The sequence below is a fragment of the Ambystoma mexicanum genome, chromosome 2p, assembly GCF_040938575.1.
Source record: "Ambystoma mexicanum isolate Mex_15411 chromosome 2p, UKY_AmexF1_1, whole genome shotgun sequence".
Taxonomy (NCBI): Eukaryota; Metazoa; Chordata; class Amphibia; order Caudata; family Ambystomatidae; genus Ambystoma; species Ambystoma mexicanum.
The window spans coordinates 1,191,910,114-1,191,928,361 of NC_090923.1; the positions used below are offsets into that span (position 1 = coordinate 1,191,910,114).

At 49.1% G+C, this 18,248-nt stretch overlaps 1 protein-coding gene across 9 annotated transcripts in view; it reads right to left on the bottom strand.

Annotated features, from left to right (window-relative positions):
* Positions 1 to 18,248, bottom strand: part of L1CAM (L1 cell adhesion molecule) — a 791,676-nt gene that overhangs the window by 50,687 nt on the left and 722,741 nt on the right. For all 9 annotated transcript variants that reach the window (XM_069645402.1, XM_069645399.1, XM_069645400.1 and 6 more), the window contains 5 exons: positions 15,865 to 16,087; positions 15,048 to 15,163; positions 14,601 to 14,805; positions 9,127 to 9,249; positions 6,828 to 7,004 (listed from right to left, as the gene is read on the bottom strand). In XM_069645402.1, coding sequence (XP_069501503.1) covers positions 6,828 to 7,004; positions 9,127 to 9,249; positions 14,601 to 14,805; positions 15,048 to 15,163; positions 15,865 to 16,087 — 844 coding nt within the window. The remainder of the gene's footprint in view (positions 1 to 6,827; positions 7,005 to 9,126; positions 9,250 to 14,600; positions 14,806 to 15,047; positions 15,164 to 15,864; positions 16,088 to 18,248) is intronic.

Here is an 18,248-nt window from a genome sequence, read left to right on the forward strand (position 1 = left end):
CCCGCATCTCAACATACACTGAACTTGCACACAAACACATTCAGGCAGACCCGACCCCCCCTCCGCATCTCAACACACAATCCACTTGCACACAAACACACCCTAACACACCCGACACCCCCCCCCACCTCCGCATCTCAACATACATACAAAAACAAAAAACACAGTCAGGACGGACCCGAGACACGCACACACACACAAACATACAGCCCCCCCCTATGTACTTACCCAGACGTGCTGGAACGCTGGCGAGGATTCTGGCATTACAGCTGGCGTGGCAAGCAAGGCTGAAATGCCTTCCGGCATCGAGCCTTACTGGCCACGCCAGCCGTAGTGCTGCCACTCCATTGGTGCAGCAGACACGCACTACGTGGCTCGTAGGAGCTGCGTGGTTCGCGTGCACTGAACCAATGAGGGCCAGTGTTTTGTCCGGCCAGAAAGACAAAGACTTTCCTAATGGAGGGCGGCCAATGCTGCTTGCGGGCCGCCCTCCATTAGGAAAGTCTTTGTGCCTCGCGGGCCGGACAAAACGGCATGGCGGGCAGCAACTGGCCCGCGGGCCGTATGTTGTGCACCCATGGTCTAGGGGGTACCCAAACATTTTGAAATGTCCTCTTTGTCTGGCTGTGGTCTCATGGTAGAGAAACGCAGTATGCTACTTGTAAAGCGTGTGCGGCCTTCAGTAGGGTGACCAGACGTCCGGGTTTTCCCGGGACAGTCCGGGGAAATCACCCGACGTCCCAGGAGTTTTTTTAGTTTATAAACCCCGTCCTGGGTTTTGACTACGGACCGTTTTTTGCCGTTTGTTTTGCCGGGACCCGATTTTGAAATCCCGAAATCGGGTCCCGGCGCAACTCTTCCTCCCCCTTTCCTTCCCTGGCGCTCTCCTCCAATGAGAGGAGTGCGCCTGTGAGCACACCCCCTCCCCGCCCTTCGCAACGGGCCAACGAAAAAGAAGTAGGACTAAAGTCTTATGTGTATTTTCTGTAGTCCTACTTCTATTTCCATGGTCCATCCGTTTTTTTTTTTGGTGAAAATCTGGTCACCCTACCTAAGGGCATCTCAGTGGTAATGTGGCTGGTCCTGAAAGAGCAGTGACCCATTCAACACACGACACACTATTTGATCACCCCTCGCCGAGGGTAAATTCTTCTAGTATACTTGGGCAGAAGCTAAACAGTTTGTTGTCTGTGCTATTCAATCAGGAATGATATTGAACGCGCTGCCCTGTTTCGGCGCTGACCGTTTTAGCCACACCACTGTGGCTGCAGAGCCCCTTTCGGTGCAGCCACAGAGGCGGGACAGTCCATTCGGCGCCGCTCATTCGGCGCAAGGATGATTTAGGCGCAGTTGCTGACATTTAGCTGCGCTGTCCAAATCCTCCTCCTGCCAAATGGGTGCATCATTTTGATATATTTAAAAAGAAAATGTACAGCTGTGTGGAATTTGAAACCAGGCCACCAGTCTTCAAGACACGTCAATTAGCCACATGACCAAACAGGATGGGTGGAGGGCACAACTTTCATACTGAACCGGATATTATACATATATATATATGGTTGCAGGGTAAGTATACAAGTTGTGCATATGGATGATGTTAGCTTTGTGCGGTCGTGTGGTTAACTGCTGTGCCTTGAACACGAGAGATCTAGGTTCTGAGCTCACCAATGCACCTTTTTTTAAAAAATATACCGGGATTATGCACCTTTTTGACCGGCACCGATGCACCGGCACGGGATCTGCGCCAATGCAGCCGCGCCAAAAAGTCCTGCTTCGGATATTGAAATATCAGACGCCTGTCGGGTGGGCACCTGGCAGTGCAGCTAAATGGACACAAAACCTGTAAACTAAGGGTCAAATATGACTTTCAGTGGCACCTGCTGGCCGAGGATGAGAACGCTGTTATAGTGATTGCATGCAAAAGAAAGACCATTTGTAACAGTGAGGCCTGCTGGTCCGCTCTCCAAGAACTCCTGAAATATCCCATGCCCTGTGGAAGGAGGCCCACACTCTGTATGCCATGTGACAGTTCTAAGGAAGTGCTTTCCAAGTAACACACAGCCAGTGGAGGAAGGATGGAATCCTGGAAATAGTACACTTGCTGGCCAAGTGTTGGAGCATGGGAATTGGTGAAATAAATACAGCCCTCATGGAGGAAAGTGATACACTGCTCCTAAAGTAAAGCCTGCTGCCATGCAGGTTAACCCAACGTCTAGTCTACAAGCAAGCATGCACTGCTCTTACAGCGACATCTGCTGGACGGACTTGAGAGTGCCGTTGTTGTATTAGTGCTCATGTGAACTAGGCGTTTACTGCTGCTCTTTCAGTGACACCTGCTGGCTGAGGGTGGGAATGCCGCTGAATACACTGTGAAAGCTGTGCCCTTACAGTCAGAGATGATGGTGAACATAACCTCATGGGATGGGAGAGTTGTGTGTCGCAGCAGTTTTGATGAAGTAACAGATCTCATGGCAAAGGGAGGCATGTACTCCTCTTGCAGACACGCGTGTGCTTCTCGGGGAGGGAAAAGTAACATGCTGCTTTAGCAGAACGTTGCTCTCATTCCGGGAAATTCAGCTAAAGTCCCAGTTCCTGGGGAGGGGGAAAGGTGGGAAAGAAAACTCACATGCCATATATGTAATAACGGGTACCTGTCCCAACACCCGTATAACAGGACTATGGTACCAAGAAATATCGATGAACAAGTTACAATGCAGAAATGGAGTATTGACTCTGCAAGAGAAATGGGATCCAGAATGCAGCTCCCCAACCTTTTTCTTTTAATGCGACGTTCATATTGATTCCATACAGTCACTGTGTAGAGAAGGGTGCATATCTCTGAGGGGGGTACTCAAACTGCAGAACTGGTGATGCAAGAAAGCACCAGATCTTGCCCAAGTTCATGTGGAAGGAAGTTAAAGACCACGCATCCCATGAGGGCAGAGGCGCGCCCCAATCAGGCACCTAGATCAATACAATAACGTCTGCAGTAGGTTCAGGGCTTTAAGTGGGCCAGAGCTAGCCGGAACTGAGCCTCGACAGTCTTCCAAAGCATTGATCACAGTGGGGCTCACATTACACCAGTCAGCCCCAACAACAGCCTTTTTTAACTTTCTGTGCATGGGATCGGAACCCACTCACTGCTGGTGATTAGCCAGTGTCACATTGCACTGTGCTATTACTTAGGTGGCAGATTTCGTTTGTTTCATATTGCTTGACACATAAAGCCCATAAAGGGTTGCATTTGTCAGGCAGTCTATTGTGTAAAACTAAATAAATTGTGCACCTATGAAATAGCACAGTTCGCTGCAACACTGGTTTGTCAGCGGCAGGGCTCGGGCTGAAATCCCTAGCATGGGACAATACAAAAAAGCTATCGTAGTCGAGCCCTCTTGATGACAATCCAGCGTCACATTGCACTGTGCTATTTCGTAGGTGCTGGATTCCATTGGTTTTATTCAGTTGACTGCTTGACATAGTCTATTGAATTAAACTAAATGAATTCAGCACCAATGAAAACAGCACAGTGCAATTCTACACTGGCTTGTTAACGGCAGGGCGAGACAATACAAAAAAAAAGTAACCTGACAACTTTTCGTTTTTTATTGTCCTGTGATGGGAACACTTCAGCCCACGGCCATGATTTAGGCCACACCCCCTTGTTGCAGCACCCAGCTTCGGTTTCTCACTCGCCTTAAAGCACTGAGTAGGTGTGAAGAGAATTCCGTGGGGCTGCTTTGCCCATTTCAGTCGAGTGTATGTTCCCACATAGACTTGGGCAGCAGGTCTGCGATGCAAAGGCCTCTCGCGTCTTCTGGTAATAAAGGTGGATAGACGCTGTTGCAGTGGCATCATCTGGATTTTGTTTATTTGAAATCGGTCTAATGTGCCTCTTTTAAGCATAACCTACTGTTTTGCAGCCAAAAGAGGTTTCGTTCTGTGTAGATGAAAATGTACCCCATCCTGAGCATGGTGAGCCGTCTCCTGTGGGCTCCTCTGGGGCCAATTCTCAAAGAAGTTAATATAAGCAACTTGGACTTAATCCTGACTTAAGAACTAAGAAAATTACTTAGAGTAAATTATTGTTAATGTAATATTCCTCTCCAGATTTAATTAAAGGGTAAGTCAGTGTGACTTCTTCCGATTCTACCCTCCATCTTTAGAACAAAGTGGACAAGGGATAGAAACAACCATTATTGTTACACAGCAGAGCTCATTTTCTTCATATTTGGAATTTACGTGTTGACATACACCAAGGCGGCTCTCCTTTGCCAAATGTTCATTATTTGCATGGCAGAGTGCAAAAGTGCAGGACAAAAGGCGGTGCAAGGTGTACTTTTGCTGTGCACAGTAGTCAACGCGGCCAGGCAAGCCTGCCCGAGCATGGCACGCAGTGTGTACAATGGACCCTCTGGGATCCGCCTGCTTTTTGCTGCTGCATAAAGCCAGCAGACCCCATTGGGATCCCTAGCTTTTGCAGTGGCATTTGTATGGCGAGAGGAAGGGAGGCGGTGGAAACGCAAGTTGCGTTCCGCCCCTCTTCTCCATCATAAAAGTGAATGAAAATGAGCCAATGGCGGGAATGGAAGGCGTTAAACATTGACTTTATGGCTCATAGGACCATGAGCTCCAGGACGCGTTACTAACACCAGCTTTCCTGCCTAGGATACTGCACAATGATACACAATGCAGTGGGCCTGGTTCTCATTCACCCTGGGGGCAGAGGGGAACACCAGCAGAAAACATGCTGTCCATGAGAAAAGCGTCATGTTGCTACTGTACAAAGTTCGCAAAGGAGCCGACATCAGCCATAACAGTGATCCCATTAAGCTGAAAATGGACACTTTAGGCTCGCCAATAAAGCGTAAATGATCCACATTTTAAAGGAAGACCGAGGTGATGGCTTTTTTTTTGTAAGATGTTATCGAAGAAAGCTGAACACTTAACAAATAAGTTAGGCCAATGTCTGCTCGAATCAAACAGTAAAAATAGAGTCTCATCAGCTTATATTTTATTGTGGAAAGTCTCCTGGCCACTTGTAACGCCTCTGTGTGGTCATTCTGCGCCGCAAAACCCCGGATGCCAAGCTGCTAAGTGCGGAGATGAAGGATGGCTGGAAAACTTTGCCAGGAATTGTGGACGGACCATCGGATCTCGAGGGTGAGAGGCCCTAGGGATGTGTGCAGGATCTCTGGGCAGCACACGTGCCCTACATTGTCGCTATCTCCTTACCTGCTGTAAGCCGGTCCCATAGCACAGGGAGTAGAGTGCTCGCTTTGATATCTGTGCAGAACTTGCGGTCGCATGTTCAAATCCCGGCAGGACGTAACTCAGCTTTTCATCCTTCCGAGGGCGATAAATTAGCACCACACAGATACCTGCGGGTTCATAGCGCTATATAAATGCAACATTATTATTATTATCTCTGCAGCTAATGCTAGCTTCCCAGCTCTGTGGCTTGAAAATCAGTCTTCAGTGCTCATAAATCAGAGAGGCATTGCATAACAATACCATTTCCAGTTGCCTCGAGCCAGAGGATCGGAATTTCACATTTGCTTTCTTGGCAATAAAAAAAATAAAAAAAATAAAAAAGATTGGAAGCTGAAAAGGGGACGCAGAACATAGAGCATCTGCCTGACTTGAGGGCCTTCGGGGGATGGTCGGGGAGACGGTGGAGGGATATAGAAGTTTAGGCGAGTCTCAATATGTGTGGAAACGGGAGGGGTTCATTCAGTTGCGCCAGCACGCCCCAGTAGGGAGCACAACTTCTTGAGTGTATGCTACGAAGGGCCGCCACCCTCGCAGAAGCAGCTGTGTGCTGGAGACTCCTGAAGGGTGGCATCCACTTCACTTGTTCGTGGCGTCATGGAGAAGGTCCAGTAAAGTTGAGGCTCACCTGCAGTTGCCTGCAGGATGGGAGACACTTCTCGCCCTGGCCTGGAGTGATGAGCACCATTTCGGCTGTGCGGAAGCACCACTTTGAAAGAAACCGTTTCTGGCTTGTGACTGTAACAATTCCGAATGCAACCACTAGATGGCGTCATGTGCAAATCTAGAACCAGGATATAATACTGCTATAGATTTTGGACTTCAAAATGGCCGCTATTTGTTGACATTGCAGAGAAGGTGTGCGTGCTGTTGCTGAATATAGAAGACAGGAGGGCCTTGGAGATTGTTTGGCGCATGCTCAGCCTCCAGTCACAGATCCGTTACATCACTTCTAGGTTAGCTATTACTAAAGTTTGGTCGTGTGACTTTGCCTTTCAATACAGATGCACGATTCCACTCAGCTGCAACTCCGTCTTGTTCCAGGAGGTGCCTGTGTATATTGGTGACATTTTATTCACCCCTTTTAGACAAAGGCGGACTCTTTTGCAGGAAGACATGTCAATGCGTGGCTTTGGATGCGGAGGAGTTATTTTGGCTGGTCAGTAAACTAGACCTGAATTGCACAGATGGATTTCTGGTTCCAGTCCACGTTTCCGGCAACATGCCTTTTGTCTCGTCAGACAATGTGGTATTTCTGCACCTTTGGTTAATGATATGGCCACGTTAAAGTTTAGTGTTTTCCCCTTTGCAGGAAGAAAACTGGGAACAAATTTGAGCCCCATCGCTGTGAGGCAGCGTCCTTCCAGATGGAAGACTCTGGCCGTGCTGTAGGGTTTTCCCCTGGCTATTGTGCGTGTACGCCGTGGGAAACCCTTCGAGAAATGCATGATATGCCCCATTCTACCAATGCTTTCTGCCATTTCTAGTGCCCACATCCTCCCCAACCTTCTTAGCATACATGCCCCACTTTCCAAACGACAGAGTGCCCTTGCCTGTACCTGTTTCCAGTTCAGTCTTCCCCTCGATGATGAACGGAACCCCCTCGCCTTCTTTGGTGAAGGCTCGCACGTAGAACCTGTACAGCTCCTTGGGGTCCAGCTTGGAGAGTGTCCAGTTCAGCTTCTGCGGGTCCTCGATCATGATGTTGTTCAGGGAGCCAGCATGGGTTTTGTTAACTAGGGAGAGGAAGAAGGGGAATTAGACGTCATTGATGAGGGAAAACGATAGAGCAGAGAGAGCGAGAGAGAGAGAGAGAGAAAGAGAGAGAGAGAGAGAGAGAGAGAGAGAGAGAGAGAGAATGAAAGGATGGAAAGAAAGAGAGAAGAAAGGGGAAATAGAGACAGAGAGAAACAGATGGGGTAAAAGAGGTAAAAACAAAAGGCTGATAGAGACTTTTAGTATTTTCTACACTGCATGGCATGGATCTGTTGGGTGCAGAATTGCTGCATCCCAGTGTGTGTGTGGGGGGGCTGCTGTTCATCTCACTGGCAGGGGTGAACTGGCCCATAGGGCACTCTGGAGATTTCCCCAGGGCCTATGCCCCCTGGGCGTCTTTTGTGTGGTAACCTATTTTATTTCTATATCTTCTCGTAGGAAATGTTTTGGGCTTGCTGAGGATGTGCCATGTGGGGCCACTTTGAAAAGTGTGTCCAGGTCCTCTTTTGGTTCCCAGTCCACCCCTGCTCACTGGGTAAGAGTCTCACTGGGCCCCCTACCACATTGTGGGATTCCTGTGCCTCACAGTGCCCCTTGTCCCTCACAGCACCCATGCCCCACACACCATCCCTTTTCAATATGCAAAGGGTGAAACGGAGCGCTTGTGTGAATGAACCAGACATACTTTAGGAAAGTTGATTGGAACACATGTTTACATGAAAAGCACCCCCATACACTTTTCCTAAAAATGGCATATGCTATGCCTGAAAACACGACTTTATTATGTATACATTCTGTACATGAAAACACCACATACGTGTGATTGTGCAGGCGTAATAACAATATAGTGGCTAGTTCTGTGCTTTAAATCCCAAACGTGTTTATACTTTGAGTAGAGGAACTTAAATGGATGGCATTTTGTGCCTGAAACAGCTACATGGATGGTGCTGTGTGGGGCTGTACTCTATACCTTTAATTGACATGGTGCACCAAGACAAGAAACTGATTGTGTTTCGTGCCTGGAAATATCACATGTATGAGGCTCTCCAAGGGCACTGCCAAGCTCTGAAGCAGACACCCATGCATAAACAATAAGAAAACACTGCAAACCGAATCTTTCTCCCCTCACCACCTCCAGTCCTAATGGAGGCCAATGCTGATGACCTCACCAGTCTCTCTGCCCACCCAACCATGCCAATGTAACGACCTTGGCACAGCGCACCTGTTATATTTGAACCCTATAAGACCATACCATTTATTATATAGCACCAATGCACAAACACCACGAGCGATACAAACAATGGCGTCATCCATGTGCGTCCGACTGCTTGGTTCACTAAAGTATGCTTAGAGGTCAAAGTGGGCGGGAACTACAGGGTACGACGTTCCCTTACGTTTCGGGGAAACCCGTCATCGTTCCTTTACTTTATGGGACCCAGATTACTGTTCCAGGACGGCAACTTTAAAAAAAATATTTTGTTTTAAAATTCATCCCTACTGGGGACTTGAACCTCAGCCTTCCTGCTATCAAGCCTGAATAACATTGCACTGCGCTATCTCTCAAGTGCTGAAACTCAGACTTGTATGTTGGAAACGGGGGGTGGGTGTGTCTCTGGCTGGCCAGGTTCTTTAAGAGGTGTGAAGGGGAGGCTGCATGAAGGTGAATGTTGGGTGGGACTAATAGTGGTCATTTAAATCCATTTTCTTCCATTGTGTTTTCTTCAGTTTTACTAGAACTGTTGTAAAACACTACGTTGCAGGGTGCATTGGAGGAAAGGAAGGACACAGGAATGGGGCTTGAATGGGGAGGTGGGGCTCGTCAGGGGAATGGGGAGGCGGTTGGTGAGTATTGGGGGTACTGAGCAGAGAAGGGGGCGGGCGAGGGATTATAGTTCCACTACTTTTTTACACTTCGACCACCGTAGGTGCCGATTCATCCAAAAAGCAGACTGTCACTACAAAGCTGGACTGCCACAGTGCGTACCCACTACTCCAGCACTCTCCCGCCCTTCACATAATCATCTACTAGTACCACCTTCTGACAAGCACACCACCAAACCACAGATCGAACAGTGCGGAGCGGCACAAGGCTGGAAAGTCTTACCTGGTTTGGTGGAGGAGGTAAAGGATGGAAGGTCTTACCTGGTTGATACTGGAGGAGGTAGGCCGTCAGGACCCCGTTGGGGCTTAATGGCGCAGTCCACACCAAATGCACAGATGTTTCGGACACATACTCCAAGTGCAATGATGCTGGCTTTCCGGGCACTGAAAAAGAAATGACATTCAGCAGAGAGACAGAGAAGAGTGGCGACCACTTCATTACCACATCTCTGCACAGCAAACCACACATACTTCACCACACTTGCAACAACATACAAACAACACATAACCATGCAGAACAGGGCATGGGAATAGCTCAGACTCGAAAATCGCACCTAAGCTATGGTGCAAAGCGAACTGAAGCTGCCAACAGGACATCATATCTCACTTTCCTATTCCTACTGCACCCTATTAACCGCTCCCACAGCCTCCCTGTTTCACACCATCCTTTTACAGACCCGAAAGAGCGCCAGGGCATCACTCCGGTGGTGATAGTGCACGGTACAAGTAACATTTAACATTAACATTAACATCTACCCTAACACCAGCCTTGGCAAAGGGCTGCATTGTTCTCATGTGACGTCTATGACAGAAAGTATACAGCGCACTGAGGACAGCAAGTGATGTCCGGGACTATGGGTCTGGGCATGAAAGGGCTGCGTGCGTGTACGCAGGCATGGGTATAAATACAGATGTGGATTGGACTGGCCAGGGGCCTGCATTGTATAGGTGTACAACATGGTGCTGTGGAAACAATTAACGTTGTCTGCAGCTGTGTGTGGATGCCTTTAACACTGTTAAATGAACGTTCCCACTTACTCTATATCACATAGACTCCAACTTTTTAGAGGGTGCTCGAGGGTCACTAGTGTATTGCCGACACTCACATGCCCGCCCTCGAGAAATGTGCGTATTTGCATAACCACACCCACCGCTCTAAAAAGGCCACAATGCGCTGTGTGCAAATGGCATTAGAATAAGGAATAAGCAAGGTTCACTTTTATTCACCATTTGTAATAGTTTTTAATAGCGTAGATATGTGTATTTCCCCTGAGAGTGGAATGTGTTGCTATTTGTTTGACAGGTGAGTACTTCATCTTATTTGCATCACTCGGTGAAAGTGTGCAGTGCATTGAACGTTTGACTTACTATTGGGAAGTGGTGGGATTGCACTGCAGTGTTTTGTGATCTTGGGCACAACTGTTCTGAGCTCTTGCGGTCCCTGCCAATGACTTTCTTGACATATTGAACCATCATTAATTAGTATATGCAGCAATGGAGCAAACACTATTGTCTGGACTTACAATTAACCACATTTTAAACAATTGTATATCGGGTTTCCCAGTGCATGCGTATTTTATTATTTTCAGAATTCTATTTTCTTAACCAGGCCTACCAATAACTTGTGAAAATTAACCTGAGAGACCCGTTGATCCACAACAGACGGGAAGATGGGTGGGACTTAGTATTACATGTTTTCACCCCTTTACCTTTTATGTTGCCAAGCACTCTGGTTATGACCTCATGCCTACAGGAGATTGTTGCTGGGGACCCAGGATTGGTAAATCAAGGTAGGTTTAGCCTACACCAACCACTGTGGTCCATTTGGCTTTCAAAGAGGGTCGAGTCGCTCTTTTGGGCAGATCATCTGAAGACTTTCCAAGGACTAACAAGAACTCATTTGGACCCTAGCTTAAGGTACAGTCTGCCTTCCAGCTCCTGCCAGTGAAGGAAGGCCAGGATTTCCAAAGAGGGAAGAAAAGATCGCTCCCCTAAACTTCGCTCAGGAAACAGAGAGAGATACTGAATCCAGGGGACCCTCCAGCAGCTACATAACCGGTACCCAGCCAGCTCACAGCATGCCCTGCTAGGCTCTGCAAGCAAGATTCCTAGGTGGGAAGTGCCAGAGAGTCTCTGAACCAAACCAAATACAAGACCATTGCCTGCAACACTCCCCTCAGCTTTGGGGCCGTCCACCTTAAAGGATGACACAAGCCCAGTGAAGAAGCTAGGAGGAGTGCAACGACAAGCATCAACCAGCATCTGCCTTAAGTGACATTGTTGAGCCAGTCGAGCCCCTCGCACTGCAACTGACTACACCCCTGACTGTTGTCACGCTGCAGTCGCTAACGTCATCTGAGATGCCTCGACCAGTGCTTCAAACACTCCAACCAGCAATAAGCCAACGATTCCTGGCCTGAGCCACCATCTAACCCAGCCTGCAGCCGTCCGTCCAGCCTCGGTCGCCGAACTGCCTTCGGCCTAAAAACTGCAGCTGTCTCCCATCTTGAACTCTGTTGCAGAAGCTGCAAAGCGCCCTCAAACCGACTCAACCCTTCGAACACCAAGACCTTCTACAAGCACAAGGTACATCGCGGTTCTGTCCCCCGGTCCTTCTCTGAAGGCCCCTAGTCACATTTTATGACCCATTGCTCCCTTTGTGTTGAAACCAAGTACCCCTGAACTATTGTGATTAATAACTTTACTGACTACCCCACTGTTAGTATCCAGAGTGCATCCCTTTTCCTTCTTGAAACTGTCTGTCGTCTGCATTCCTGTACAGGGTGGGTTGTATTTTGTGGTGACCTAGAACTGTCGATTGTGATAATAATACAAATATTTGTATACAACCTTGACTGGACAGTGCCTTTTATCATTGGGTAATAATTGTATGTTCGCTGTGTTGCAGCTAACCAACGATCCACGATCTTGCGTAGATGAGCCTCCGTTGGGCCATTCCGTCCACATTACCAAAATTGCACACAGAGGTTTATAATTTGCTTCTGTTTCCAATCTTTTTGGATCCCTTCTGGTGTCCTAGAGGTGTGGGGCTGATTGATGGTTTAGAAATTAAAATTCATCCCTGGACCACTGGTGCACGGAAGTTGATTCGTCACAGTTGCTAGTACAGTGCAGTTGTCAGAATCCAGATGAAAGAGTATCCTGGAGGTGGTGTGTCAAGGAACTCAATGAGTTGCTTGAAAACTATAAGCTCTAGCATTTTGGAATAGTGAGGTAGATGAGAGACAGGACAAATGGCTGTAGGACAGTTAGGGTCTAGCCCAGGTTTCGTAAGGATAGGGATGACATTAGCCAATTTGTAGGATGATGGGAAAGTGGCACTGTCAAGAGAGGAGTTGAAGAGGGAAGCAAGATATGGAGCAACACTGGGATCTATGAGTTTCACTTTGTGTGTGGACAGAGGGTGAATGGGGGCAGATGAAGGGCTAGGCCCAAGGAAAAGGTCAAGAATCTCATCAGGGTTAGTGGGAGCAAAGGAAGACATTGTTGCAAGAGAGGAAGGTAGCGGTGGTGGTTAAAAATGAGCAGGTGAGAGATAAAAGGTACTTTGGGGGTGTATTTTGAATGTTGGAAATGTTTGAAGCAATGTAAATAGCTAGATCATTATCAGAAAGAGTAGAGGAGATGGGGGTTAGGAGACAAGGGAATTGAGTTGAGAGAGTTCTGGAGGCATCTAGGTTGAGAGAATTGAGACACCATCGGAGAGCGATATACGTCAGCTTGGCAAAGTCGAGAGCAGAGGAGTAGTTTTAAAGAGCAGCCAGGCAGAGTTGGAGATCTGAGGAATGTCTAGATCGTTGGCAAGTGTGACTGGTTTTCCTGATTGTTGTTTTCAGGGTGCAGATGGTAGGTATACTCCGTGGAGAGGAGGGTTTAGGCTTGAATGTAGTATGAGGGAAGTGAGAGGAGAAGGGGGTGTTAAGAGCAGTGGTAACTTTAGGAAAGTCTTTATCTGTGGATGAAACAGTGCATTTTGCATTGGAGGAGAGAGAGTGCTGTAGGTCAGAGAGGTAGATTATGAATTCGGAGGTGGGAAACCTGTTCTTGGTAATGGAAGTGGTAGATGGAGTAAGAGGGGCCAGAGGTAGGAGTGAAGATTTAGGCAAAGACAATTGAATGATCAGATGGAGAAGGAGCAGTGGAGATATTAGAGATGGAGAGTAGAGAGCAGATGAAAATAAGGTCAAAAGAGTTACCATTTGAATGGGTGGGCAGCGAGTGGAAAAAAGAGAGCGAGTGGTTAAGGAGAAGAGAGATTAAGTCAGCGGATAGAAGTGTGGGGAGAGAGAGAGAAGGATTAAAGTCACCAGATTCGATGTGGTGATGATGGGGAGGTAGGGAGTCTATTAGTTGGGAGAAATGTCGTTGAAGAATTGAACAGCAGGATCAGGTGGCCAATAAAGAGATATATTATGAATGACATAGAGAGCAGTGATAGCGGAGATAGTGTGTTATAAAGAAGGAGAAATAGCGAGAGATAGGGGCGTAGGAGAGATAGGAAGTTTGGAAGATGCGATCAGTCCTACACCATCACCCCTACCAGTTGGGCTGGGAGAGTGGGTGAAGATGTAGGCAGGGTCATGAAGGGCAGCCAGGGTTGCAAAGTTTGAGGCAGAAATCTACCTTGCTCTCATCCATGCAGGAAATGAACAGCATGAGTGATTCTCACCTGGCTCAGCCTGAATAGATATGTGAAGATAAACTGTGGGCAGGCCAATGTGCACACTATTCTTAACTCCAAAGATGGTGCCCCTTGTGCCTGTCTCACAGTCCTGTGCACGTGTGGTGATTGGCAGGGCAGTAGATGCTGCATTTTAAAGGCAGCTTAAGCCAATTTCCACTCTGATGCTTTACCCGCGACACTGGGACAGCCACAATTAAACACAGAAAACCAGGGAAGGAATTGGGGCAGAACAAGTTGGTGCTGCGCTCTGGCAGAAATTGTCTTGTCGCAGCACCGTGCTGTGCAGAGCCCAGGCCCCAATCTTCCCACAGACGGCCATGAGTCTCTTGAATGCGGTGCGTTTGGAGATTAACTGCGTGCACCGAGTCACATCTGAAAATTGTCCTTTGATAGGCAGGACAGCCCAACTCAAACAAGGAACCGGTCCAAATCTGTATATATTTTGCATGCTTTGCACATACAATTATCTTTCAAGGTCACTTTTCTAACAGAGGAAATGAGCACCACACCCAGTGTGCATTGAATCCCCAGAAGGAACGCCCATTTGAATTAATATCACAGACATGTTTGATAAATTGGTGGTCATTCTTACGTTCCCAAAGTTCACTTTGTTTTTATGCAAAGCAGCCAGTAGCCTATGTTAAGCTCCACATTATTCGACACCTAGCGGCGTCTCTCAGTCCTGCCCACTCTCCTGCACGCTACCCCATCTCCCGCGTGCGACAGGAGTTCCCCGAGTACATTTTGTCCATTTCCAGCACTGCAGAAAATGCTGTGTGTCCCTCTCACATGCACTCAAGAAACAGAGCATGTCTGGGAATACATGACCTCTTACCCAAAATCAGGAACGTATGAGGGAGGAAAGCCTCCGATCACAATGTGTACTTTGCTTCTACACCAGAAACGCTCTCTCAAACAGATGCCAAAAAAACGGAAGTGTCCCAGCAAACTTTGCATCTAAAATAAAAGTAGCCCTTTGGCTGATCCCCTCCCCTGCCGCCCCCAGCCCCGCCCTCCCCCCGGCACTCACCTCCCTCGGGAGTGGTGAAGCTGCTGACTTCGCTGGGCGGCCCGTCTCCTTTGCCGTTGAAGACTCGGACGTCCAGGTTGTAGGGTTTGTAGGGCTCGAGGCCACTGATTTCGGCCCGGTGATGGTCTCCGCGGATGATGGCCAGGTGCTTCATGGTGTGCCTCTTGTGGCGGTTCTCGGTTTGCCGTTCTATCCAGTAGTAGATCTAGAAGAGGGGAGACAAAACATTATCGTCTGCAGCTCCACCACGAGGGATGCACATGTGAGATACATGCAATCTTCTGCCGGAGCCCAAGGGGTCTGTTTCAGTGGAGAGATGGCTCTCCTGTCAGAGGCACAAGCCTATGAGTATCTTGGATCCTGAAAGACATCTCTCCTACAGAAGGCCCAAATCTATGAGTGTTGTGCAAATTGAGGGATGCCAAATATGCTTTGCTGTTGACCAACCTTGTACCCCAAAAGATGTCCATTGATGCTTTCTTTTGGCACTGGGGACCATGTCACTTCAATCGTGCTCCAGTTCAGGCACAACACCCCCACGTTGATGGGGTACGCCGTGGGATCTGCAAAAGGGGAGGGTGATAGACAACTTATTTTGATATTTGAAAATTAATGTATATCGCGCTCGTATACAAGTGTTTAAGAGCGCGACAAGGCAAGGGAGGGGAACAGGGGAGAACAAAACAACAATCTTACTAGGCCCAGTGACATTAAGAGCGTGCCAGTGCATGGGAAAGGTAAAGGGGAAAAGTGCATGGAAGGGGGGAGAATTGGAAAGTGCGGAGCAGAGGAGAACACCTGTGAACGCTTATGATGGCTTGTTATCCTTTCCAGTCCCCTCAGTCCCTCTGCACTTGGAGAGCTCATAACCATCTTATTGCAATGGTCACCCCTCTCTGGGACATCATCTCAGAGCGTTCACTTCCACTCAACTGTATAAGATGGCTTGGCCTTGCTGGGTCTTAAAAGAGGGAAACCCCAATGCGCTCATCTAGGGCAACCGCAAATCTCCATGCTGTTCCTAAGGACCACGCAGCTCACCCCACTGAATACTCCCACACCCATTTTGGACACCTGTAGCGATTTGGGGGACCATCATGACTTCAGAGTTCTAAAACTGCATAAAAGCATGATGACTCCTGCTCAAAATATGATGGCCCATTGAAGGGCTGGTGATAGGACGGCGGCGGCCTCTTTAGGGTAGGGGAAAAGTTATTGGATTGAAAAGAAATTTGGCATCTAATAAATAAAGATTACTACTCACAGTTTTCGCCCGAATACCCGATATACACTTCAGGCTCTGGCCCTTCACCGATTTCATTGTACGACTGGACTTTGATCTCATACTGCGCAAAGGTGGGGGTTTCATGGACCACCCATGGTGGGCTGTCCACTTCTTGTGTATGCCATTCGGTCTCTTTGTGCTGCAGCCTCCACTTCACGATGTATCGGAACCCAGGTCCATTCCAGTCGATCCCCTTCATAGGCTGAAAAAGAGCAGAGAAAGAGCAGTGAGATTGGGTCATGGAAGAGTGAAGGAACAAGTTACTTACCTGTAACTGTTGTTCTCCAGCATGGGTCTGGCATGGATTCACATGCTCATGAATATTCCCCGTCGTCAGGCTGGGAATCCTCGGTAAAGAAAAAATCAGTATCAGTTTCGTTTCTGATCTGTCTATCGTAGTAATAACCAATCACTGGTCTCTGCGTCATACTGACCACAGCCAATGACTGCCCTCTACCTAAGCACCGCCTCTGGCAGCCATCTTCAGATTTGGAAGCACGTGAAGTGGCAGTATGACCAAGTGAAGAGCCGCAGAGGGGTAGGCGGGAGGGTTCGCATGTGAATCCATGCCAGACCTATGCTGGAGAACAACAGTTACAGGTAAGTAACTTGTTCCTTCTCCAGCATGGGGTCTGGCATGGATTCACATGCTCATGAATAAAGAATACATAGCAGTACACACATGCACAACCACGGGAGGTGGCAAAGGCTCAACATTAAGCAGTACATCAAACTCAACATTAAGCATCTTACCTCCTCACCAGGCTCACCTCAGGCGAACAGGTTGCGCAGCACTGCTTGGCCGACCCTGGACTCCTCCCTGGAATCCCGGTCGACGCAGTAGAATTTCGTGAAGGTGTGCGTCGACCTCCACGTAGCAGCCCTGCATATGTCCAGCAGGGGCACACCAGAAAGGAACGCCGTGGTAGCTGCGATCGCTCTGGTGGAATGGGCTCTCGGACGGCCAGGCAGCGGTCGGTTTGCCAACCGATGACAGTACATGATACAGCCGAAAGCCATCTGGAAATGGAAGCCTTCGAGAGAGCCTTCCCCTGATTGACAGGTCCAAAGTTCACAAAGAGTTGTGACGTCTTCCGAAAACACTTTGTGCGGTCCACGTAGAACTTCAGCGCTCTAGCCACATCCAGCGAGTGCAAAGTCCTCTCAGCCGGAGACGAAGGCGACGGGAAGAACACAGGCAACACCAAGGGTTCGTTGAGATGGAAGTCCGACGGTACCTTGGGCATGAAGGAGGGGTGCGTCCTGAGCACTACCCTCGTGTCGTGAAAAGTCAAGTACGGGGCCTTGCAGGAAAGGGCCTGGATCTCTCCCACCCGTCGTGCGGAGGTGATGGCCACAAGAAACGCTGTTTTCCACGACAGAAACTTCAACGGGGCCGAGTGCAGAGGCTCGAACGGAGGTCCCATGAGCTTGGTCAGCACCACTTGAGCTCCCACGCCGGGGCCGGAGCCTTCACCGGCGGGAACGATCTGAACAGTCCCTTCATGAACTCTTTCACCAGACGGTGAGACCACAAGGACGTCCGGCCCGTGGTTCTGGTGTATCGGGAGATCGCAGCAAGATGAATCTTGATGGACGCGTGTGCCAGTCCAGCTTTGGCCAGCGTCAGCAGGTACGGCAGTACCTGGGGAGCCGTAATCCGTAGAGGGTTAATCTTCTGTGCGTGGCACCAGACAGAGAACCTCTTCCATTTGTGTCCGTAGCATCTAAGAGTCGAGGACGCCCTGGCCTTTGCAAGAACCTCTCTGCAGTCGGCCGGTATGTCGTATCCTCCAAACTCTAGCGCTGCAGGAGCCAGGCCTGCAAGTTCAGCGATTTCGGGTCGTGGTGGAGAATGGCGCCTCCTTCCCTGGAGAGTAGATCCGCGTCCACCGGCAGCTTGATTGGCGGGGACGCTGACAAGTCCAGAAGGTCCGGGAACCATATCTGCCTCGGCCACGCAGGTGCGACGAGGATCATCCTGCACCGTGACCTCTTGAGCTGGTTGACGAGCCGGATTAGCAGTGGCAAAGGAGGGAACGCGTAGAGGAACAGGCCCTCCCAGGGGAATGAGAAAGCATCGCCCATGCTCCTCGCCTGGGGAAACCTGCTGGCGAACCTCCGGCACTTGGAGTTCGTCGCCGTCGCGAACAGGTCGATCTGGGGTGTGCCCCACCGTCGGAAGAGGCGATCCACTAGATCCTGCCGTAGTTCCCACTCGTGGCACGAGCGCAGCTCCCTGCTGAGTGAGTCGGTGATGGTGTTTTTTATCCCTGCCAGATGAAACGGCACCAGAAACATCCTTTGGGCGACGGCCCAATGCCACAGGTCCTGCGCCTCCTTGGACAGCGCTGGGGACCTGG